This window comes from Petromyzon marinus, unplaced genomic scaffold (genome assembly GCF_048934315.1).
Source record: "Petromyzon marinus isolate PM22_M1 ecotype Great Lakes invasive population unplaced genomic scaffold, UKy_Petmar_22M1.pri1.0 PM_G_Scaffold_58, whole genome shotgun sequence".
Taxonomy (NCBI): Eukaryota; Metazoa; Chordata; class Hyperoartia; order Petromyzontiformes; family Petromyzontidae; genus Petromyzon; species Petromyzon marinus.
The window spans coordinates 611,955-638,609 of NW_027423011.1; the positions used below are offsets into that span (position 1 = coordinate 611,955).

Consider the following 26,655-nt stretch of genomic DNA (forward strand, 5'->3'; position numbering starts at 1 on the left):
ACATGATGATACCTTGCCGATATTAACTATGTTAACCTGTTTGTATTTTTTATTTTTAAATTATATCTTAAAGCTATTTTATATTCGATATTTATTCAATTTTATATACTTCAGCCCCTTGGTGTTAGTTAGACTTTTAACCCTTATTATTATAGTAAGACTTGTTTAAAACTTATTTAAGATTTTAGATTCCTATATGTTGAATGTATGCACCATCCTGCCAAAGTAATTTCCGTGTCGGTGTGAAATTTCATGGCGAATAAAACCCTTTCTGATTCTGATTCATTCTCAATAGGAATCGATTCTGAACGCTCTCCTTTTCTAACACAATCGATTCTCATGGTAGGTATCCCAATGGGATTCGATTCTATGCGCTTTAAATCACTAGCTTGATCGATTCCTATGTTAGAACAAATCGCCATAATCAATTCCCATGTTATCGAAAATGTATTCGATTCCATTTTACACTCACGACCAACGTCAATTCCAATGCAGTCTCAATAGGGATCGATGCCTTCGGCTACATTTTTGACCACTATCGATTCGCATTTGTTATCCACATAGGAATCGATCCGAGTTTTTAATTAAACCTTGAATCGATTTCCTCAGCACGTGACTTGGGTGAGGCGGACGCGTGGCTGCGTGTGGGGTTAATGGCGATGTCGAAACTCTACAAACTTGGCCTACTCTTCCCCTTCATCCTGCCTCTCCTCCTCCTCCACCACCTCGTCACGTGCAGCAGCCACGGTGAGCAGAGCCCGAGGTGGTCGATAAATCGGGTGCCAGGTTGTGATTGTGGGGTGAGTGGTGGTGCAGTGGTTAGCGCACTGTGTGGGGAGTGGTGGTGCAGTGGTTAGCGCACTGTGTGGAGAGTGGTGGTGCAGTGGTTAGCGCACTGTGTAAGTGTGAGTGGAGAGTGGTGGTGCAGTGGTTAGCGCACTGTGTGAGTGTGGAGTGGTGGTGCAGTGGTTAGCGCACTGTGTGTGTGTGTGAGGAGTGGTGGTGCAGTGGTTAGCGCACTGTGTGTGTGAGTGGGGAGTGGTGGTGCAGTGGTTAGCGCACTGTGTGTGTGTGTGGGGAGTGGTGGTGCAGTGGTTAACGCACTGTGTGTGTGTGGAGTGGTGTTGCAGTGGTTAGCACACTGTGTGTGGAAGTGTGTGGGGAGTGGTGGTGCAGTGGTTCACGCACTGTGTGTGTGAGTGAGGAGTGGTGGTGCAGTGGTTAGCGCACTGTGTGGAGAGTGGTGGTGCAGTGGTTAGCGCACTGTGTAAGTGTGAGTGGAGAGTGGTGGTGCAGTGGTTAGCGCACTGTGTGAGTGTGGAGTGGTGGTGCAGTGGTTAGCGCACTGTGTGTGTGTGTGAGGAGTGGTGGTGCAGTGGTTAGCGCACTGTGTGTGTGAGTGGGGAGTGGTGGTGCAGTGGTTAGCGCACTGTGTGTGTGTGTGGGGAGTGGTGGTGCAGTGGTTAACGCACTGTGTGTGTGTGGAGTGGTGGTGCAGTGGTTAGCACACTGTGTGTGGAAGTGTGTGGGGAGTGGTGGTGCAGTGGTTCACGCACTGTGTGTGTGAGTGAGGAGTGGTGGTGCAGTGGTTAACGCACTCTTGAATGTTTTTCCCCATCTGCCCAGCTCCGCTGTTCCCACTGAATGTTCGTTTGGAGTCTCGAGACCTCCTGGCGACCCTTTGCTGGGACCCCGTTGAAGCGGCTCCCAGTGGGGATGGAGGGGATAGACCCCCACTTGTTGATCCTTTCACCATCAACTCGACCACCACGACCACGACCAACTCAACGTTCCTGAATGTTACATACACAGTTCAGAGCAAACTGTGAGATGCTCACTCACTCACTCAGCCACTCACTCACCAACCCACTCACTCACCCACTCACTCACTAACCCACTCACTTACCCACTCACTCACCAACCCACTCACCCACTCACTCACCAACCCACTCACCCACTCACTCACCAACTCACTCAGCCACTCACTCACCAACCCACTCACTCACCCACTCACCAACCCACTCACCCACCCACTCACCAACCCACTCACCAACCACTCACTCACCAACCCACTCACTCACCCACTCACCAACCCACTCACCCACCCACTCACCAACCCACTCACCAACCACTCACTCACCAACCCACTCACTCACCCACTCAATCACCCACTCACCCATTCACCCACTCACTCACCAACCCATTCACCCACTCACCAACCCACTCACCCACTCACTCACCAACCCACTCATCCACCAACCCACTCACACACACACACACGTCTCTCTCACCCACTGGCTCCTCACCACCCTCACCACTCCTCCCTGTGTCTCTGTCTGCGCAGCTTCAGACGAGCCCGCTGGCAGACCGTCTGCGCTTCCACAACGGAGACACGGTGCGACGTCTCCTCGGCGCTGGACGATCCCGGTGACCGCTACCTCCTCCGTGTGAGATTCTCCTTCTCATCCTCGCCGTCGCGATCCTCACGCTGGGTCGCCGTTGTAGTCCTGCCCTTGATGGAAAGTGAGTGGCACGAGATTGTACATATGCCTCTGTCTTTGTGTGTGTCTCTCTCTGTGTCTCTGTGTGTGTCTTTCTCTGTGTCTCTGTGTGTCTCTCTGTGTCTCTCTCTTTGTGTCTCTGTGTGTGTGTGTCTCTCTGTGTCTCTCTCTCTGTGTCTCTCTTTGTCCGTGTCTGTCTGGTGCTCACTAACAGCACTTGCCCCAACGGTCTTTTTCAGGCTACACGGAGGATCTTTGTCATCTTTGTCTGTGTGTGTCGCTGTGTATGTCTGTGACTCTTTCTGCCTGTGTGTGTGTCTTCGGCTCACAGGGGGAGATCACACAAACTCCACTCGCTCTGTAGGACAGGGGGAGATCACACAAACTCCACTCACTCACTCTGTAGGACAGGGGGAGATCACACAAACTCCACTCACTCACTCACTCTGTAGAACAGGGGGAGATCACACAAACTCCACTTACTCACTCTGTAGGACAGGGGGAGATCACACAAACTCCACTCACTCTGTAGGACAGGGGGAGATCACACAAACTCCACTCACTCACTCTGTAGAACAGGGGGAGATCACACAAACTCCACTCACTCACTCTGTAGGACAGGGGGAGATCACACAAACTCCACTCACTCACTCTGTAGGACAGGGGGAGATCACACAAACTCCACTCACTCACTCTGTAGGACAAGGGGAGATCATACAAACTCCACTCACTCACTCTGTAGCACAGGGGGAGATCACACAAACTCCACTCACTCACTCTGTAGGACAGGGGGAGATCACACAAACTCCACCCACTCTGTAGGACAGGGGGAGATCACACAAACTCCACTCACTCACTCTATAGCACAGGGGGAGATCACACAAACTCCACTCACTCACTCTGTAGGACAGGGGGAGATCATACAAACTCCACTCACTCATTCACTGTAGGACAGGGGGAGATCACACAAACTCCACTTACTCTGTAGGACAGGGAGAGATCACACAAACTCCACTCACACACTCTGTAGGACAGGGGGAGATCACACAAACTCCACTCACTCACTCTGTAGGACAGGGAGAGATCACACAAACTCCACTCACTCACTCTGTAGGACAGGGGGAGATCACACAAACTCCACTCACTCTGTAGGACAGGGGGAGATCACACAAACTCCACTCACTCTGTAGGATAGGGGGAGATCACACAAACTCCACTCACTCACTCTGTAGGACAAGGAGAGATCACACAAACTCCACTCACTCACTCTGTAGGACAGGGGGAGATCACACAAACTCCACTCACTCTGTAGGACAGGGGGAGATCACACAAACTCCACTCACTCTGTAGGACAGGGGGAGATCACACAAACTCCACTCGCTCTGTAGGACAGGGGGAGATCACACAACCTCCACTCACTCTGTAGGACAGGGGGAGATCACACAAACTCCACTCACTCACTCTATAGAACAGGGGGAGATCACACAAACTCCACTCACTCTGTAGAACAGGGGGAGATCATACAAACGCCACTCACTCTGTAGGACAGGGGGAGATCACACAAACTCCACTCACTCACTCTGTAGGACAGGGGGCTGTTGTATACGGCCCTTTTTCCACAATTAATATCCATAAGAATATTTACGGATGCATACACCTAGATTTCTTTTTCCTTTCTTTCGTGACAAACAATATATATATTTTTTTTAATGAATCAAACCAGTAAGCCAGAAACACGAAAAACCAGATGTTGGTCATAAACAGACCATTAAAGAATAAAGAAATAATAAAACTCTCAAGGCGAGGATGTAACAGCTATCGGCGAAAATCTCCAGATGAACAAGAGTTTGATGGGCCCCTTAGGAAAGGTCCCTCCGAGGTCAGAACACCAAGAGAGCAGACACCAGACGCCAACAGGGTAAATCGTATACATATTCTTTTCCTTATTTTCCAGTAAAACAACAAAAAAATTAAAAGGCAACAACAAGAATAAGATAAAAGTAGCGAGCCTAACGCTCACTCCAATTAAGAACAGGCCACCAGACACATCAGTGAATTATTATCCAATAATTAATTCGCTATCAAATGATTTTCACCTTTAATACTTTTACTGTTAAAGCAAAGCTTGGAGACAAAATACCGAGTCACATCAAAGGTTATCGAGAAGGAATGAGGCGAACGGGCAAACTTACGAAAGAGTTTAAACAATATCCCAAGCAACCCCGACCATCTTTGTCTCTCTCACAGCGCGGAGAAGCAGGAATTACACCTTATCACAAGGGGCCATCTGGAAAAGCCAGCCGGGTTTGATGAGGAGATACACCCCACCCCACACACGGCAATCAGACAAACAAGTTTTAAAGAAATTGCAAAATAACATTAATAATAATGTGTTAACCTTAAACGATATTCCATTATAGAACCTTACAGAACCAAGGGATATGGATTCCAACAATCTGGAAACAGACCTCTTAAACTCAGGATGAAAATTATTTTTCTTTTTAATAATTCCATCATAACAATTCGAACCTCGGTAAACCGAGAGGTGTCGGGAGGACGTAGTTACAAACACGAGTCGTGGCGAACATGGAGTCGAAATGATATTTGCAAAGTATAGAGAGATGGGAAGATCCCGGCCACCTTTGTCTTTCCCTGCAGCACGTGATAAAATGCATACGCTCGGAAGAGCATCTTCACTTGGAAATAAATCAAATACTATGAATCACAAGCAGGATCATAACTGTGTATGATAAGATACCAACTGTGATGTGAAATGTTAAACTTAAAAAAAAAAAATCTTAACCATTTCTTTGTGCGTCGGAACGCAAACGGAAAAGGGGGGGGGGGGGGAACCCGCCCCTCTCTCTGGGTGGAGGGATCCGACAACCAGACGCCACCAAGATGAATCGAGGTGTCTGTTGTCTTGATGTTTATGGCTTGAGGAAAGACCCGAACAGGACCGTGTCATAAATGACACACACACAAACATACACACTGACACACGAACCCCCCCCACCACCGACACACGAACCCCCCCACCGACATACGATCAGATCAAAGATAGCTCCACCTCGTGAGGGGGAGCCGAGAAGGGGAGAGATTTTTGGCATAAAAAGGAGCCGTTTCAGCATTGAAACCAGCTCATCAGCCCTCGGGGCCAACTCATCAGCCCTCGGGGGCAGCTCAACAGAAGAAGACTCATCTCAACTCAGCTCAACAGAAGAAGACTCATCTCAACTCAGCTCAACAGAAGAAGACTCATCTCTACTCATCTCAGCAGAAGACCCGCTCAACTCATCTCAGCAGAAGAGCAGCCATCACCGACGCCGGAGACGTCTCTACAACTCGCCGAATTGGCGAGTGTCGCCAATTGGCGACCCGCTGCCGCTGTTAGCGGCCAGCGCCACCACGAGCGAATCGTGAGCCTGCAATCTACAACCGCCGACGACGGAGCACCAGCGCGCCGCTGCGGGCGTGCTTCTAACGCCGTCTACCAGACGGTCATCTCAGCTACAACAACGCATCTACTCGTTCACCAACGTCCGTCGAGTCCGAACCAACTACTGAAAGAAGAATCAACTGATACGTATGATACACTGCCCCCCCACTACACATAAACCAGACGTCTGCTTGACGCAAAGAATCGATTCTGAACATTGGCCTACTCTTACACCACTCACACCATTCAACACACACACACGGGTCATTAACAAAGCCTAAAAACCTCAAGCCATTGAACCATCCGTGATTGTGGAAACATCGCAACGACCGAGTGAATAATCCATCGTTTTTAAGAGTGTTCATAATTTTTCTCTGTAATATTGTGCTGGGGCTGTACTTCTAACCGCATAAATTACCAACTGACCCATTAACAAGGATTAATTCTTGGCTCCTCACCACGGAGCGCCGCTCGCGGGGATAGAGAGCTTGTTCAACCGGTTCCCTGTCAGGGGTCTGGCCACAATCAATTAAAAGATTGGCCCGAGATAAGGATCTCAAAAGGAAACATCGCCACCCATTGAGTCGCGTTGAGAAGTTGATTAGGAATACTTGAGTCGTTCGTTAATATTTGTCTTTCTGCATAATCTTGCCGGTATCCACGAATGAAATAACGAATTCAAACGCATATTTGTGCCTCCAAGAATAATACCGGTTGGAGTGCCCTGTCAACGAGTAGCGTTGCATAATAATCAGTCATCCTATTGTTAACAACGTGACAATAATTGCATTAAGGGCCGCGCATGATCAGTGACCGAATGCTGTTTTGTGTGACGATTCAAGTAACGAAGCTTTGTGGCCATCGAGTGGTGTTGATAAGGCAATTAGAAGTATTACAGTCGAACGCTTTAAATTCATAATCGTTATGAATCAATGAACGAACATCAACGTGGTACTGTGCTGACGATTTCAAGCATAATAACTTCGCATATCAGAATGTATTAAGGATTGGATACGAATCAAAGACCAAGTGCCGTGTTGTCTAACAATTCAAGCATACGAGTTTGCATATTATAAAGTTAAGGTTTGATAGAATAGTTCGCATGTTTTTAATCTCTCTCTCAACAACCGATCGATTGCGTTACGCGTCGGGAATTAACCACAGGTGCCGCTATCGAGGTGAAACAACGCAATCGTGATGGTATCGTGTTAACGCTGTGTTGAAATTCCAAAATCCCGAGATTGAGTTTTTCATATTATCCAAAAATTAAAGTTAGCTAGAAATAAAATTGATTAAAGCAGAAGGTTTGTGTGTGATTCTTCCTGAAATTCTGCATAATATTGTTCTGCGTATGAGATCTGAATCCTGGGGACCTATCATAAGCACACTATCACCACATGATCCATAACACACATAATCCGTAATGTTCAATCGAGAGTAATCGTATCCTTATCGATAATACGGAATTGAAGAGCAGAGTCGAATCGTCTCTCTCTCATTCACGCTCACAACGCCTGCGTCACTGCATACGATTAATTGCGTTATTCCAATTCATAACACAATCCTCGTCACCGAGGCTCGACCTGATAATCCATAACGACCTGCATTATCATAACCACGCCCACTCGCATAAATTAATACGATTATCTCTCGAATCAGCATAATTTATGCACATAATTACACTAATTAACATAATTTCGGATAAATTATGCAAATCTCAAATTTCATTTAATTTTCATTATTTTCATCAATTTTCATAACACCTATATATACAACATATTGGGCGCGTCGTCCGGGATCTCTCGCAGACAGTTTATGCTTGAATTAAGGAACAAATCACTGTTGTATTAACCAAGGTTTTATGATCTAACGTTGCCCTGTGACTGTAACGGGTGTAAAGCAAACAAAAAACGCACTCTGAAGGGAAATTCCAGAGTAGCAGGGTATAACAAAGACAATTGAAGTAAGATTATTTGCTCGAGTCAAACTGACCATATCCTGTGATACAATTGTTTATACGTACTCTGAAGGGAATACCAGAGTCACAGGAGTCGAACTGATGCATTCTGGATACAACTGTTTTGATATGCACTCTGAAGTGAAATTCCAGAGATGCTCGTATTAAGAGTAATTTTTGAGTGGATTGCGGGATATTGGGAACTTGTACCAAAAAGGTCAGGCCGATCTGCTACAGAGCAAACAAATCAGGGAGACACATGGAAGGGGAGCTGTATTGATGACATTGGGACACTGCTTAAGAACTGGATAAAATGGGAGAAAAGCGAACACGATGTAAAAACATCAGGAATAGCTACGCTGAACTCAGACCCTCTCGCACAGACAGACAAACAGAGATTATGGGATGAGGAAAATTTCGGAAAAGAAACAGGTGGGACTGATAACCCCGAAGTCAGAGTGAGACAGAATATCAAAACTAAATCACCAGGAGATTATGTACTAATAACGCGAGAAAGGGCGGAGCCGAAGCTCCGAGGCAACTCTCCAGGAAAACGCACACCACGCACAGACGGCCGACACAAACATCGCGACAGGCACGACGCACCAGACAAATATAAATCAAACACCCCACAAAAACCACCTAAGTATGAGCCATGGGGAAAACAGGAGTCACCGAGCAAAGTTGACCCACGTTACAGGCGCAAAATACACTACAAAAATCATGTTAAGCAACGCCACCGTGATGTTAATGACTCATCCGAATCTGACTCGGATGACGATGATCAACTTTCCGAATACTCGTTCAGTAGTAACACTCTGAACTTGATGGACAAAGCTCTCGTCAGAATTCCCTATTTTGATCCACACAATAAGAACACGGACATTCACACTCACATCGCAACGGTAGAAGCAGAAGCAATGATCAGGGGTCTGAGGAAAACGGATGAAAAAGCGAGTTTGCTGAAACGCAGCTTGCATGGACAGTCCATATCATGGGTAAAGTCGCTACCATACGAGGTTCGGAACGATTTTAAAAAGCTGAGCCTGGCAGTGATTCGGAAGTTTGGAGAATATTTAACACTGTCTGAGGGATTTAACGCTGCAAAATCTATGACCCAGTGTGCAGACGAGGATCCTCGGGATTACCTCATGCGATTTAAAAGAGCGTACTATGCGGGCGATGTGGATCAGTATCACGAAGGTGACAAAAGGTTCAAAATTATGTTTTTTGGATCTTTGAGTCCAGAGATTACAGAAATTGTGGGAATGGTCTTGAATCCAGAGACAGCCTCCTTAGACCACATAGTGGATCGGGCACACATGGCTTGGCTGTACCGGGCTAAAAACAATGATTTCACAGCACACAGTGAACGGGACAAGGCAACCAGCCTATCAGACGAAAATAAAAAACATGTGAGGCATTTGATGCACGCAGGCCCACAGTGCAGAAAACAAAAAGCACCCACGGATTACCAACATAATTACATACACGGGTGGTCAAATAACAATTACACGAGACAATGGCACGCAGACCAGGAGCGATCGCAGCATGCAGGGACGCGTATTTGCGAGAATCGCAACGTGTGGAGACCACGAGCAAAGTCAGACCAGTGCTCAATTCCACGGCACACAGACCGAGAGCGTTCGCAGCGTGCAGAGACGCGTATTTGCGACAATCGCCACGGGTGGAAGCAAAGAGCAGGACCATATCTTCACCCAATGCAGCGGCACACAGCCGGCCAAAATTACCCACACAGATGGCGAGATAACAATTACGGTCGACAGTGGCACATAGAGAATGGGCGGCCACGACACACAAAGACACATAATCGCGAGAATCACGGCGTGTATAGGCCAAGAGCAGAATCACGCCGATTCCCCATTCCACGATACACAAGGGGCACACATGGCTTGGCTGTAACAAAGAGGGTGACATGGGCACGTGACAAATCGCTCACACTGGTTGAGAGGAAAATGACAGGGAAAGAGGTGTCCGCTGATCTGAAAAAAAAATCACAGCCCTTGGAAAAAATCAAGCAGGCTGGAGGTTACAAACAGAACCAAGAGGGGAACCATGATTGTGGAAAACTAAATGCGCCATGCACACGCTTTGATGTGGTGGGGAACGCGAGAGTCGCTCCCGTGGTGAACACACCTATTGAACAAGGAAAATTAACCATGAAGCGTGATCTAACAGGAAATGATAACCAACAGGGTCGGGAGGAGAAACATGCTTGTTTGGTAAATGAAACGCGATCAATTGTGTCGCAAAATTGCGTGAGAGTACAGTAAAAGTGCCAGGGAAACGCGTTACGGAGACAAAAATCCATGATGGATTGGGGAATGTGTGGAAATCCAGCACACGCAAAAACATGGAATCGAATCGAGGCACGGAATCAGATCGTGGTACGGAGTCAGCAAATCTGCACATGGCTGCGGAGAAGGCAAATGACCCCAACAGTCGAGCACGGAAACTCGTGTTGTGTACTAATCCTGGTGGCGCTCGACATGGCTTCACGCCACATAAACCCACAGGGAAGGCGAGGGATAAAAAAAATTACCGATACGAACCAAGGAACCGTGCTCATTTGGCTAAAGCCATACCGACGATGAACCAAAACGACGATGTGATGATGTTGCATGGAAAGGTCACAGGTTACTCGAAAATACCTGGTCATGAGAAAAATTATTCTGTACTTTTGACCAAACGTGGCAGTAAGGTTGCCAATAACTTGGTAAACATTAAACAAAGAGATGCCAGGAGGGAAACGGTATACCACCGGGCTCGAAACCGCTATCCAGTGTTTCCCAGGAACTGAAACAAAAATCAAAGCAATAATTGATAAGACCCGATGTAACATGTTGCCTTAATTTTTCTCTTTTTCCTGTTCTTTTATTTTCTTATTTCAAATGTAATCATGCTAAGTTGTGACACGTACGCGCGCGTTGTAAGGAAAAATCACAAACTTGAAGACAATCGATAGTTCATGGTGGAAAAAGGCATTTTTCTTTAATATTAAAAATAACCGGTGGCAGACCACCGATCATTTTTAAAAGGGCGGAATGTTGTATACGGCCCTTTTTCCACAATTAATATCCATAAGAATATTTACGGATGCATACACCTAGATTTCTTTTTCCTTTCTTTCGTGACAGACAATATATTTTTTTTTTAATGAATCAAACCAGTAAGCCAGAAACACGAAAAACCAGATGTTGGTCATAAACAGACCATTAAAGAATAAAGAAATAATAAAACTCTCAAGGCGAGGATGTAACAGCTATCGGCGAAAATCTCCAGATGAACAAGAGTTTGATGGGCCCCTTAGGAAAGGTCCCTCCGAGGTCAGAACACCAAGAGAGCAGACACCAGACGCCAACAGGGTAAATCGTATACATATTCTTTTCCTTATTTTCCAGTAAAACAACAAAAAAATTAAAAGGCAACAACAAGAATAAGATAAAAGTAGCGAGCCTAACGCTCACTCCAATTAAGAACAGGCCACCAGACACATCAGTGAATTATTATCCAATAATTAATTCGCTATCAAATGATTTTCACCTTTAATACTTTTACTGTTAAAGCAAAGCTTGGAGACAAAATACCGAGTCACATCAAAGGTTATCGAGAAGGAATGAGGCGAACGGGCAAACTTACGAAAGAGTTTAAACAATATCCCAAGCAACCCCGACCATCTTTGTCTCTCTCACAGCGCGGAGAAGCAGGAATTACACCTTATCACAAGGGGCCATCTGGAAAAGCCAGCCGGGTTTGATGAGGAGACACACCCCACCCCACACACGGCAATCAGACAAACAAGTTTTAAAGAAATTGCAAAATAACATTAATAATAATGTGTTAACCTTAAACGATATTCCATTATAGAACCTTACAGAACCAAGGGATATGGATTCCAACAATCTGGAAACGGACCTCTTAAACTCAGGATGAAAATTATTTTTCTTTTTAATAATTCCATCATAACAATTCGAACCTCGGTAAACCGAGAGGTGTCGGGAGGACGTAGTTACAAACACGAGTCGTGGCGAACATGGAGTCGAAATGATATTTGCAAAGTATAGAGAGATGGGAAGATCCCGGCCACCTTTGTCTTTCCCTGCAGCACGTGATAAAATGCATACGCTCGGAAGAGCATCTTCACTTGGAAATAAATCAAATACTATGAATCACAAGCAGGATCATAACTGTGTATGATAAGATACCAACTGTGATGTGAAATGTTAAACTTAAAAAAAAAAAATCTTAACCATTTCTTTGTGCGTCGGAACGCAAACGGAAAAGGGGGGGGGGGGGAACCCGCCCCTCTCTCTGGGTGGAGGGATCCGACAACCAGACGCCACCAAGATGAATCGAGGTGTCTGTTGTCTTGATGTTTATGGCTTGAGGAAAGACCCGAACAGGACCGTGTCATAAATGACACACACACAAACATACACACTGACACACGAACCCCCCCCACCACCGACACACGAACCCCCCCACCGACATACGATCAGATCAAAGATAGCTCCACCTCGTGAGGGGGAGCCGAGAAGGGGAGAGATTTTTGGCATAAAAAGGAGCCGTTTCAGCATTGAAACCAGCTCATCAGCCCTCGGGGCCAACTCATCAGCCCTCGGGGGCAGCTCAACAGAAGAAGACTCATCTCAACTCAGCTCAACAGAAGAAGACTCATCTCAACTCAGCTCAACAGAAGAAGACTCATCTCTACTCATCTCAGCAGAAGACCCGCTCAACTCATCTCAGCAGAAGAGCAGCCATCACCGACGCCGGAGACGTCTCTACAACTCACCGAATTGGCGAGTGTCGCCAATTGGCGACCCGCTGCCGCTGTTAGCGGCCAGCGCCACCACGAGCGAATCGTGAGCCTGCAATCTACAACCGCCGACGACGGAGCACCAGCGCGCCGCTGCGGGCGTGCTTCTAACGCCGTCTACCAGACGGTCATCTCAGCTACAACAACGCATCTACTCGTTCACCAACGTCCGTCGAGTCCGAACCAACTACTGAAAGAAGAATCAACTGATACGTATGATACACTGCCCCCCCACTACACACAAACCAGACGTCTGCTTGACGCAAAGAATCGATTCTGAACATTGGCCTACTCTTACACCACTCACACCATTCAACACACACACACGGGTCATTAACAAAGCCTAAAAACCTCAAGCCATTGAACCATCCGTGATTGTGGAAACATCGCAACGACCGAGTGAATAATCCATCGTTTTTAAGAGTGTTCATAATTTTTCTCTGTAATATTGTGCTGGGGCTGTACTTCTAACCGCATAAATTACCAACTGACCCATTAACAAGGATTAATTCTTGGCTCCTCACCACGGAGCGCCGCTCGCGGGGATAGAGAGCTTGTTCAACCGGTTCCCTGTCAGGGGTCTGGCCACAATCAATTAAAAGATTGGCCCGAGATAAGGATCTCAAAAGGAAACATCGCCACCCATTGAGTCGCGTTGAGAAGTTGATTAGGAATACTTGAGTCGTTCGTTAATATTTGTCTTTCTGCATAATCTTGCCGGTATCCACGAATGAAATAACGAATTCAAACGCATATTTGTGCCTCCAAGAATAATACCGGTTGGAGTGCCCTGTCAACGAGTAGCGTTGCATAATAATCAGTCATCCTATTGTTAACAACGTGACAATAATTGCATTAAGGGCCGCGCATGATCAGTGACCGAATGCTGTTTTGTGTGACGATTCAAGTAACGAAGCTTTGTGGCCATCGAGTGGTGTTGATAAGGCAATTAGAAGTATTACAGTCGAACGCTTTAAATTCATAATCGTTATGAATCAATGAACGAACATCAACGTGGTACTGTGCTGACGATTTCAAGCATAATAACTTCGCATATCAGAATGTATTAAGGATTGGATACGAATCAAAGACCAAGTGCCGTGTTGTCTAACAATTCAAGCATACGAGTTTGCATATTATAAAGTTAAGGTTTGATAGAATAGTTCGCATGTTTTTAATCTCTCTCTCAACAACCGATCGATTGCGTTACGCGTCGGGAATTAACCACAGGTGCCGCTATCGAGGTGAAACAACGCAATCGTGATGGTATCGTGTTAACGCTGTGTTGAAATTCCAAAATCCCGAGATTGAGTTTTTCATATTATCCAAAAATTAAAGTTAGCTAGAAATAAAATTGATTAAAGCAGAAGGTTTGTGTGTGATTCTTCCTGAAATTCTGCATAATATTGTTCTGCGTATGAGATCTGAATCCTGGGGACCTATCATAAGCACACTATCACCACATGATCCATAACACACATAATCCGTAATGTTCAATCGAGAGTAATCGTATCCTTATCGATAATACGGAATTGAAGAGCAGAGTCGAATCGTCTCTCTCTCATTCACGCTCACAACGCCTGCGTCACTGCATACGATTAATTGCGTTATTCCAATTCATAACACAATCCTCGTCACCGAGGCTCGACCTGATAATCCATAACGACCTGCATTATCATAACCACGCCCACTCGCATAAATTAATACGATTATCTCTCGAATCAGCATAATTTATGCACATAATTACACTAATTAACATAATTTCGGATAAATTATGCAAATCTCAAATTTCATTTAATTTTCATTATTTTCATCAATTTTCATAACACCTATATATACAACAGGGCGATCACACAAACTCCACTCACACACTCTGTAGGACAGGGGGAGATCACACAAACTCCACTCACTCACTCTGTAGGACAGGGGGAGATCACACAAACTCCACTCACTCACTCTGTAGGACAGGGGGAGATCACACAAACTCCACTCACTCTGTAGAACAGGGGGGGATCATACAAACGCCACTCACTCTGTAGGACAGGGGGAGATCACACAAACTCCACTCACTCACTCTGTAGGACAGGGGGCGATCACACAAACTCCACTCACACACTCTGTAGGACAGGGGGAGATCACACAAACTCCACTCACTCACTCTGTAGGACAGGGGGAGATCACACAAACTCCACTCACTCACTCTGTAGGACAGGGGGAGATCACACAAACTCCACTCACTCACTCTGTAGGACAGGGGGAGATCACACAAACTCCACTCACTCTGTAGGACAGGGGGAGATCACACAAACTCCACTCACTCACTCTGTAGAACAGGGGGAGATCACACAAACTCCACACACTCACTCTGTAGGACAGGGGGAGATCACACAAACTCCACTCGCTCTGTAGGACAGGGGGAGATCACACAAACTCCACACACTCTGTAGGACAGGGGGAGATCACACAAACTCCACTCACACACTCTGTAGAACAGGGGGAGATCACACAAACTCCACACACTCTGTAGGACAGGGGCAGATCACACAAACGCCACACACTCTGTAGGACAGGGGGAGATCACACAAACTCCACTCACTATGTAGGACAGGGGGAGATCACACAAACTCCACACACTCTGTAGGACAGCGGGAGATCACACAAACTCCACTCACACTGTAGAACAGGGGGAGATCACACAAACTCCACTCACTCTGTAGAACAGGGGGTGATCATACAAACTCCACTCACTCTGTAGAACAGGGGGAGATTACACAAACTCCACTCACTCTGTAGGACAGGGGGAGATCACACAAAGTCCACTCACTCACTCTGTAGGACAGGGGGAGATCACACAAACTCCACTCACACACTCTGTAGAACAGGGGGTGATCATACAAACTCCACTCACTCTGTAGAACAAGGGAAGATCACACAAACTCCACTCACTCTGTAGGACAGGGGGAGATCACACAAAGTCCACTCACTCACTCTGTAAGAAAGGGAGAGACCACACAAACTCCACTCACACACTCTGTAGAACAGGGGGAGATCACACAAACTCCACACACTCTGTAGGACAGGGGGAGATCACACAAACTCCACTCACACACTCTGTAGAACAGGGGGAGATCACACAAACTCCACACACTCTGTAGGACAGGGGCAGATCACACAAACGCCACACACTCTGTAGGACAGGGGGAGATCACACAAACTCCACTCACTATGTAGGACAGGGGGAGATCACACAAACTCCACACACTCTGTAGGACAGCGGGAGATCACACAAACTCCACTCACACTGTAGAACAGGGGGAGATCACACAAACTCCACTCACTCTGTAGAACAGGGGGTGATCATACAAACTCCACTCACTCTGTAGAACAGGGGGAGATTACACAAACTCCACTCACTCTGTAGGACAGGGGGAGATCACACAAAGTCCACTCACTCACTCTGTAGGACAGGGGGAGATCACACAAACTCCACTCACACACTCTGTAGAACAGGGGGTGATCATACAAACTCCACTCACTCTGTAGAACAAGGGAAGATCACACAAACTCCACTCACTCTGTAGGACAGGGGGAGATCACACAAAGTCCACTCACTCACTCTGTAAGAAAGGGAGAGACCACACAAACTCCACTCACACACTCTGTAGGACAGGGGGAGATCACACAAAGTCCACTCACACTGTAGAACAGGGGGAGATCACACAAACTCCACTCACTCTGTAGGACAGGGGGAGATCACACAAACTCCACTCACACATTCTGTAGGACAGGGGGAGATCACACAAACTCCACTCACTCACTCTGTAGGACAGGGAGAGATCACACAAACATCCCTCGCCATGACCCCCCCTCTCCCGTGTCTCAGCTGTGCTCAGCGCTCCGTCGTTCACCCTGAGGCTCGACAAACTGACGCGGGGGGAGGACGAGGAGGAGGGCGATGGTGGTGAGGATGAGGAGTGCGGTGTTGTGGGTGACGATGAAGACAACGACGATGATGGCTACAACGACGACGGCGATGACGATGACCGTGACGGCGGTGACGATGACCGCCATGATGACGGTGGTCCTGGGGTGGCTGGGGAGTTGGAGGCGGCGGTCGACGGAGAGCCGGAGGTGCGGAAGCTGTCGTTGTTGGTCTCCGTCGGGCGGGGGTGGAGGGCGCTGGTGGCCCACGACGTGAAGTATCACCATCAGGTTGACATCTCAACAAGAGGCGGCGTTCGACTCACGGTGAGAGGTTGCCGGAGTTGTGACGGGGGTCGGGAGGTTGTGGCGGGAGATGTGTGTGGTTGAGTGGGTGGGTGGCGATGCTGCTACTGATGATGATGATGATACTACCAATGACACTACTACTGATGATGCTGCTACTACTGATGATGATGCTGTTGCTGCTACTACTACTGCTACTACTAATGATGATGATGATACTGATGATGCTACTACCAATGACACTACTACTGATGATGCTACTACTACTGATGATGATGCTGTTGCTGCTACTACTACTGCTGCTACTACTGATGATGATGATGCTTACTGCCAGGAGCGCTTCATCGGATGCCGGTACCAACACCGAATGATGCTTCTGCCGGGACGTGAGGATGAGTACTGCGTCCGCGTGAGAATGGTAGCCGACTTGCCACGGTGGAAGGCAGGGGAGTGGTCTCCACTGTCGTGTGTCTCTGTCCCTCCACCATACAGCACCGGGGGTGAGTGGGTGGCTGGGTGAATGAGTGAGAGGTATTTTTGTGCGTGTGAAGTGGGTCTCTGTGTGAGTAGCCTTGTGGGTCTCTATGAGTGGTCTATGGGTCTCTGTGTGAATAGTCTTGTGGGTCTTTGAGTGGTCTATGGGACTCTGCGTGAGTAGTCTATAGGTTTCTATGAGTAGTCTATGGATTTCGATTTAAAGCTTTCGTGACTGCAAGGATTCATCTTCTTTGGTTCTTTCGGTAAAGTCACATAGAATGAGAATAAAATAAATTGATAAAATAAAATAACACAATAAAATTCTCATGACGTTTCGGCCACAACACAAGCAGCCTTCATCAGGTGAAGGGACGAGACTGTCTGGAGGACAGCGCTGGAGCGAACACAGCCACGCTCAGACCAGCACTGTCCTCCAGACAGTCTCGTCCCTTCACCTGATGAAGGCCGCTTGTGTTGTGGCCGATACGTCGTAAGAATTTTATTGTGTTATTTTATTTGATCAATTTATTATTTTATTCTCATTCTATGTGGCTTTACCGAAATTACCAAAGAAGATAGTCTATGGGTCTCTATGAGTACTCTTTGGATCTCTGCGTGAGTAGTCTTGTGGGTCTCTGAGTAGTCTATAGGTCTCTGCGTGAGTAGTCTATGGGTCTCTATGAGTAGTCTATGGGTCTCTATGAGTAGTCTATGGGTCTCTTATGAGTAGTCTATGGGTCTCTATGAGTAGTCTATGGGTCTCTGTGAGTAGTCTATGGGTCTCTGCGTGAGTAGTCTATGGGTCTCTGCGTGAGTAGTCTATGGGTCTCTATGAGTAGTCTATGGGTCTCTATGAGTAGTCTATGGGTCTCTATGAGTAGTCTATGGGTCTCTATGAGTAGTCTATGGGTCTCTATGTGTAGTCTATGGGTCTCTGCGTGGTCTTCCCACCCAGCCCCTCGTGTGGGTGTCGACACGGACGGCCAGGTCACGGCGGTGGTCGGCCAGAAGGTGGCGCTGCTGCGCTGCGTCCTGTGGGGTGCGGCCGTGGTGGTGGTGCAGGCCAACTGGCTGAAGGCCTCCCGTGACTACGTCTGGGCGGGGGCCAATTTGGCCACGCTCAGCCCGCTGCACGGCACGGCGTACTCCAACTCGTCCCTCGCGGGCCGACTGCGGTTCCGCGTTGGGGGGCCTCCCGGCGACGTCTCGCTGGAGCTGCTGGACGTGCGTCCTGGCGACGGGGGCCTCTTCCTCTGTCACATTGTCACCTTCCCCCACGGTAACTTCGAGGGGAGGGTCAACCTCTCTGTCATCGGTGAGAATTGACACTGCCCCACGCAGAGACCCATAGACTCATCATGCAGAGACCCATAGACTACTCACGCAGACACCCATAGACTACTCACACAGAGACCCATAGACTACTCACACAGAGACCCATAGACTAACACAGAGACTCATAGACTACTCACACAGAGACCCATATACTACTCACACAGAGACCCATAGACTACTCACACAGAGACCCATAGACTCATCACACAGACACCCATAGACTCATCACACAGACACCCATAGACTACTCACACAGAGACCCATAGACTCACACAGAGACCCATAGACTCATCACACAGAGACCCATAGACTACTCACACAGACACCCATAGACTACTCACACAGACACCCATAGACTACTCAGACAGAGACCCATAGACTACTCACACAGACACCCATAGACTACCCACACAGAGACCCATAGACTACTCACACAGAGACCCATAGACTCACACAAAGACCCATAGACTACTCACACAGACACCCATAGACTACTCACTCAGAGACCCATAGACTCACACAGAGACCCATAGACTACTCACACAGAGACCCATAGAATACTCACACAGAGACCCATAGACTCATCACACAGAGACCCATAGACTACTCACACAGAGACCCATGGACTACTCACACAGACACCCATAGAATATTTACACAGAGACCCATAGACTACTCACACAGACACCCATAGACTACTCACACAGAGACCCATAGACTCACACAGAGGCCCATAGACTCATCACACAGAGACCCATAGACTACTCACACAGACACCCATAGACTACTCACACAGACACCCATAGACTACTCAGACAGAGACCCATAGACTACTCACACAGACACCCATAGACTACCCACACAGAGACCCATAGACTACTCACACAGAGACCCATAGACTCACACAGAGACCCATAGACTACTCACACAGACACCCATAGACTACTCACTCAGAGACCCATAGACTCACACAGAGACCCATAGACTACTCACACAGAGACCCATAGAATACTCACACAGAGACCCATAGACTCATCACACAGAGACCCATAGACTACTCACACAGAGACCCATGGACTACTCACACAGACACCCATAGAATATTTACACAGAGACCCATAGACTACTCACACAGACACCCATAGACTACTCACACAGACACCCATAGACTACTCACAAAGAGACCCATAGACTACTTACACAGAGACCCATAGACTACTCACACAGACACTCATAGACTACTCACACAGAGACCCATAGATTACTCACACAGAGACCCATAGACTCATCACACAGATACCCATAGACTACTCACACAGACACCCATAAACTACTCACACAGAGACCCATAGACTCATCACACAGACACCCATAGACTACTCACACAGAGACCCATAGACTACTCACACAGACACCCATAGACTACTCACACAGAGACCCATAGACTACTCACACAGAGACCCATAGACTCATCACACAGAGACCCATAGACTCACACTGAGACCCATAGACTACTCACACAGACACCCATAGACTACTCACACAGTCACCCATAGACTACTCACACAGAGACCCATTGACTCATCACACAGACACCCATAGACTACTCACACAGAGACTCATAGACTCATCACACAGAGACCCATAGACTCACACAGAGACCCATAGACTCACACAGAGACCCATAGTCTACTCACACAGAGACCCATAGACTCACACAGACACCCATAGACTACTCACACAGAGACCCATGGACTCATCACACAGACACCCATAGACTACTCACTCAGAGACCCATAGACTACTCACACAGAGACCCATAGACTCATCACACAGACACCCATAGACTACTCACACAGAGACCCATAGGCTCATCACACAAACACCCATAGACTACTCACACAGAGACCCATAGACTCATCACACAGAGACCCATAGACTACTTACACAGAGACCCATAGACTACTCACACAGACACCCATAGACTACTCACACAGACACCCATAGACTACTCACACAGAGACCCATAGACTACTTACACAGAGACCCATAGACTACTCACACAGACACCCATAGACTACTCACACAGACACCCATAGACTACTCACACAGAGACCCATAGACTACTCACACAGAGACCCATAGACTCATCACACAGACACCCATAGACTACTCACACAGAGACCCATAGACTCATCACACAGACACCCATAGACTACTCACACAGAGAGCCATAGACTCACACAGAGACCCATAGACTCATCACACCGAGACCCATAGACTACTCACATAGAGACCCATAGACTACTCACACAGAGACCCATAGACACACCACACAGACACCCATAGACTACTCACACAGAGACCCATAGACTACTCACACAGAGACCCATAGACTCATCACACAGAGACCCATAGACTGACACAGAGACCCATAGACTACTCACACAGAGACCCATAGACTCACACAGACACCCATAGACTCATCACACAGACACCCATAGACTACTCACACAGACACCCATAGACTACTCACACAGAGACCCATAGACTACTCACACAGAGACTCATAGACTCACACAGAGACCTATAGACTCATCACACCGAGACCCATAGACTACTCACACAGAGACCCATAGACTCACATGGAGACCCAAAGCTCATTATCTTCTGCAGATGTAGATGCCACTGGTTCTTCACGCTCTGCAGATGTAGATGCCACTGGTTCTTCACGTTCTGCAGATGTAGATGCCACTGGTTCTTCACGCTCTGCAGATGTAGATGCCACTGGTTCTTCACGTTCTACAGATGTAGATGCCGCTGGTTATTCACGCTCTGCAGATGTAGATGCCGCTGATTCTTCACGTTCTGCAGATGTAGATGCCACTGGTTCTTCACGCTCTGCAGATGTAGATGCCACTGGTTCTTCACGTTCTGCAGATGTAGATGCCACTGGTTCTTCACGTTCTGCAGATGTAGATCCCACTGGTTCTTCACGCTCTGCAGATGTAGATGCCACTGGTTCTTCACGTTCTGCAGATGTAGATGCCACTGGTTCTTCACGTTCTGCAGATGGAGATGCCACTGGTTATTGACGTTCTCTTCACGTTCTGCAGATGTAGATGCCACTGGTTCTTCACGCTCTGCAGATGTAGATGCCACTGGTTCTTCACGCTCTGCAGATGTAGATGCCACTGGTTCTTCACGTTCAGCAGATGTAGATGCCGCTGGTTATTCACGTTCTACAGATGTAGATGCCACTGGTTCTTCATGTTCTGTAGATGTAGATGCCACTGGTTCTTCACGTGCTACAGATGTACGTGTCACTGTTTTTTCGTATTCTGTTGATATTAATGTCACTGGTTCTTCTCGTTTTGCAGATGTAGATGCCACTGGTTCTTCACCTTTTGGAGATGTAGATGCCACTGGTTCTTCACCTTCTGGAGATGTAGAGGCCACTGGTTCTTCACGTTCTACAGATTTAGATGCCACTGGTTCTTCACGTTCTACAGATGTAGATGCCACTGGTTCTTCACGCTCTGCAGATGTAGATGCCACTGGTTCTTCACGTTCTACAGATGTAAATGCCACTGGTTCTTCACGTTCTACAGATGTAGATGCCACCACCGCCGTCTGTTGCACGCCGGTTGAACTCACGACTTTCGGTCCGAACAGGCAACTGGACACACGAACAGGTTTGTTCGCATCTCTGAATGTTGCATGTGTGTGTGTCCGTGTACGTGTGTGTGTGTGCGTGTCCGTGTACGTGCACGTGTGTGTGTTGCTTTGTGTGTGTCCGTGTCATTGTGTGTGTGTGTGTTGGTGCGTGTGTGCGTGTCCGTGTGTGTGTCCGTGTGTGTGTGCATGCATGTCTGTTCGTGTGCGTGTGTGTGTGCGTGTGCGTGTCTGTCCGTGTGCGTGTGCATGCATGTGTGTGTGCGTGTGTGTGCGTGTGTGTGTGTCCGTGTGCATGTGTGTGTGTGTGTTCGTGTGTGTGTGTTGGTGCATGTGTGTCCGTGTACGTGTGTGTGTGTTGGTGCGTGTGTGTCCGTGTACATGTGTGTGTGTGTTGGTGCGTGTGTGCGTGTCCGTGTGTGTGTCCGTGTGCATGCATGTGTGTCCGTGTGTGTGTGTGCGTGTGTGTGCGTGTGTGTGTGTCCGTGTGTGTGTGTGTGTCCGTGTGCGTGTGTGTGTGTTCGTGTGCGTGTGTGTGTGTGTCCATGTGCGTGTGTGTGTGCGTGTGTGTGTCCCTGTTCTGGCCACCCATCCCCTCGTTTGTCACAATCACGGCCTTCTCAGCTGCTGACACTCGCTAACGGCACCCGCCCCGACAGTCCGCCGTGGCCTTCACGGGGGAACTTTGTCTCCGTCCGTCCCTCCGTCTCGCTCCCTCGACCCGCAACGCCCGGGTGCAAGCACCGCGAGCCTCAAAGGGCGCCTAGCCTGGCGCGTGTGGTCATCGCGGCGGTTGTCGTCGTGCTACGGCGGCACGCTGACGCCACGCGGGGGACCGTTTGGCCACGCAGAGAATTCTGCGGCGGCAGCGGCGGCGGGCCGGGCCAGCTGGGCCGCGATCCTCGCCGTGTCCCTCGCCCTGGTGGCCACGCTGCTGCTGCTGCTGCTGCTCTACTGCCACCCCCGTCAGCGTCAGCGTCAGCGTCGTCACGAGCCCTGGGGCCCCTCGTGAGTCGCTCGCTTCTCTCGGACGTCGGGCGGACGTCGGCGGTGCCCGCGGGGTCGTCTGTGTGACGACCTGCCGCTGTGCCCCCCCCCACCACTACCCCACCACCCCCCCACTACCCACATGCGTGCAGGGAGGATCCCCCCACGCTCCCCAAGGCACCGCGGAGAAACGCGGAGGGCGACCGTGGCTCCGTGAGTGGCACACTGCCAGAACACAGAGGCCCAGTCCATCCGTGTCTCTCTCCGTATTCTGTGTAGTGTAGTGTATAGTAGTGTAGTGTATAGTAGTGTAGTGTGTAGTGTAGTGTATAGTGTAGTATATAGTAGTGTAGTGTATATACAGAGACACAGTTAGACTCGACCTAAAGCTTTCGTGACTGCAGGAATTCATTTTCTTTGGGTCTTTCGGTAAAGTTGTGCCCACTTTGTTTATGACCCTTGGGCTACACCCAACTTTAAAACTTTAAAACAGCCTGCTGCTTCAGCGGCTTTCATCCCCCTCTTTTCTCCTCCTGATGACGATTGCCAAAATAATACCCACAGACTCACCACACAGAGACCCATAGACTCACCACACAGAGACCCACAGACTCACCACACAGAGACCCATAGACTCACCACACAGAGACCCACAGACTCACCACACAGAGACCCATAGACTCACCACACAGAGACCCACAGACTCACACAGAGATCCACAGACCCACCACACAGAGTACCACAGACTTACCACACAGAGACCCATAGACTCACCACACAGAGAGACCCACAGACTCACCACACAGAGACCCATAGACTCACCACACAGAGACCCACAGACTCACCACACAGAGACCCATAGACTCACCACACAGAGACCCACAGACTCACCACACAGAGACCCATAGACTCACCACACAGAGACCCACAGACTCACACAGAGACCCACAGACCCACCACACAGAGACCCACAGACTTACCACACAGAGACCCATAGACTCACCACACAGAGAGACCCACAGACTCACCACACAGAGACCCATAGACTCACCACACAGAGACCCACAGACTCACCACACAGAGACCCATAGACTCACCACACAGAGACCCACAGACTCACACAGAGACCCACAGACTCACCACACAGAGACCCACAGACTCACCACACAGAGACCCATAGACTCACCACACAGAGAGACCCACAGACTCACCACACAGAGACCCACAGACTCACCACACAGCGACCCACCGACTCACCACACAGAGACGCATAGACTCACCACACAGAGACCCACAGACTCGCCACACAGAGACCCACAGACTCACCACACACAGAGACCCACAGACTCACCACACAGAGACCCATAGACTCACCACACAGACACCCACAGACTCACCACACAGAGACCCACAGATTCACCACACACTGTGCGTGTTGTGGGGATGCTCCGTGTGTAGTTGCTAACGCTAGAGAGTGGCAACAAGGCGGATGAGGGGCTGCACGAGTTGCCACCGCAGCCTCAGCACCAAGACAGCGGAGCTGGAAGCTACGACTACGCGGTGAGGGGGGGTGGGTGGTGAGTGAGCGGTGAGCGAGCGGTGAGCGAGCGAGCGGTGAGCGGTGAGCGAGCGAGCGGTGAGCGAGTGTCCGCCCACATCACCGATGCTCCTGCTTAGGCTGAGTGAGCGATCCGCTTCTGGCCACCCCAGGGGGGGGGTGGGTGGGGTCGGTCACCGTCTCTCTAATTTATTCCGACCCCCGCAGGTTTTCAAAGACAAAGATGACGACGAGGCGAGGGAGGAAGATTTTTGAGAAGCGGCTCGGGGTGGGGGGGGGGAGCGAGAGTGCTCCACCTTGCCGTGCTCCACCTTGCCGTGCTCCACCTTGCCGTGCTCCGCCATTTGCCTCGTGCCGGTTACAATCGGTGCCCCGAGTTTGGCTTTTCACTTTTTTTTTGGGTGGGGTGGGGGTGGGAATTTTGTTTTACGAAAGAGCTCTCCGTTAACCGGACGCAGTGTTTTTGTTATTTTATTTTAGTCTTCGCGACGGTCTCTCACCTCCCAGCGCTTTCCCCCGGCGTTGTGCCTCTGGACGGGAGGCGACCGGGCGTCGTGCCAGGGAGCCAGGGAGAAGGGGGTGGGGGGTGGGGGGAGAATTTAAATTCGCCCTCGCGTGGCCGGGGGTCGACGAGCGGCGACATCGGCACGGTCCGTCACGACGTCCGGCATGGAGAGGGAGTTCCGCGTGTTTATATTATATTGTTTTGTCGGGGCAACAAGCGGCGTCACGAGGCGTGTACAACGCCGTGAGCCTTCGTGCGCCCCGTCAGCGTCCCGGTTTTTTATTTCTCCCCAAACCCGGCCAGTTTCATCGGCCGCTCCCGCGATGCCGCGGTACTTTCATAGTTTGACGCTGTTGGTTTTCGGCGAACCGATATCAGCCGGGTTAGATTGTGTAAATAAATCAATGTACAAATGTGGCTGTCGCCTGATGAAGCTGGTTGTTGTGATTGCTGGCGAAATGTCACGGTATCCAGAGTGCAAATGTTGTTGCTTGGCTCGCTAACCCACCAGTGTGCTGTACTAGTGTACTACACTACTCTATACACTACACAATACACTACACTATACACTACACTATACACTACACTATATACTACACTATACACTACACTATACACTACACTATATACTACACTATACACTACACTATACTATACACTACTATACACTACGCTATACACTCACTATATTAAATAATACACATTACATTTTGATTTAAATAATTACTCATCTACAACTCATTACTAATCATAACCAATGACTGATTACTAATCGATTATATAATTACAATACCCCCCCCCCCTCCGCCTCTAATCACTGCACCTGATATGAGTTAAGTGATGACGTCACCCTGCTGCTCTATATAAAACCGGGAGCAAGCGAGGGCTTTACCATTCTGGCGAATTGCCCGATGATGCTGGATGTATTTACCAGCGAAACGTCACAGTACTACTCGAACTGTAAATGTGGATTCACTCTTCAACACACCGGTGGGCTAAAGTAGTGAATTATTTGTCTTTTGTCAACGTGACACTTTTTTTGCTGATTGGCCGTGTCGGGTGGTGGAGGGTTACGACACATTTATAAATAAACGCGATCTAATCCAAAAACCTTTATTATGAATAATATTGGTCGCGAAAGCCTACGTGTTAAA

General features: G+C 48.6%; 1 protein-coding gene across 3 annotated transcripts; it reads left to right on the forward strand.

Annotated features, from left to right (window-relative positions):
• The first annotated feature begins 591 nt into the window (after positions 1-591).
• Positions 592-25,930, forward strand: LOC142918226 (uncharacterized). Of its 3 annotated transcripts, none has more exons than XM_076062360.1 (11): positions 592-747; positions 1,627-1,825; positions 2,345-2,523; positions 16,621-16,985; positions 17,299-17,464; positions 18,397-18,756; positions 22,157-22,471; positions 23,111-23,459; positions 23,591-23,651; positions 24,897-24,998; positions 25,204-25,930. In XM_076062360.1, the coding sequence occupies exons 1-11, from the start codon at positions 654-656 to the stop codon at positions 25,249-25,251; spliced, it is 2,238 nt and encodes a 745-aa protein (XP_075918475.1). In that variant the 5' UTR covers positions 592-653; the 3' UTR covers positions 25,252-25,930. The 3 variants fall into 3 exon arrangements, with proteins under 3 accessions (XP_075918475.1, XP_075918477.1, XP_075918476.1); XM_076062362.1 differs by having other exon boundaries at positions 22,388-22,471; XM_076062361.1 differs by having other exon boundaries at positions 18,397-18,720.
• Positions 25,931-26,655: the final 725 nt, after the last annotated feature.

Excerpts from the sequence above, each read along its gene's own strand:
- LOC142918226 (XM_076062360.1), top strand. The coding sequence starts at position 654 with ATGGCGATGTCGAAACTCTACAAACTTGGCCTACTCTTCCCCTTCATC. Across the intron at positions 17,465-18,396 it reads TCCACCATACAGCACCGGGG|CCCCTCGTGTGGGTGTCGAC; the intron begins GTGAGTGGGTGG and ends CTTCCCACCCAG. Across the intron at positions 18,757-22,156 it reads GGTCAACCTCTCTGTCATCG|ATGTAGATGCCACTGGTTCT; the intron begins GTGAGAATTGAC and ends CTCGTTTTGCAG.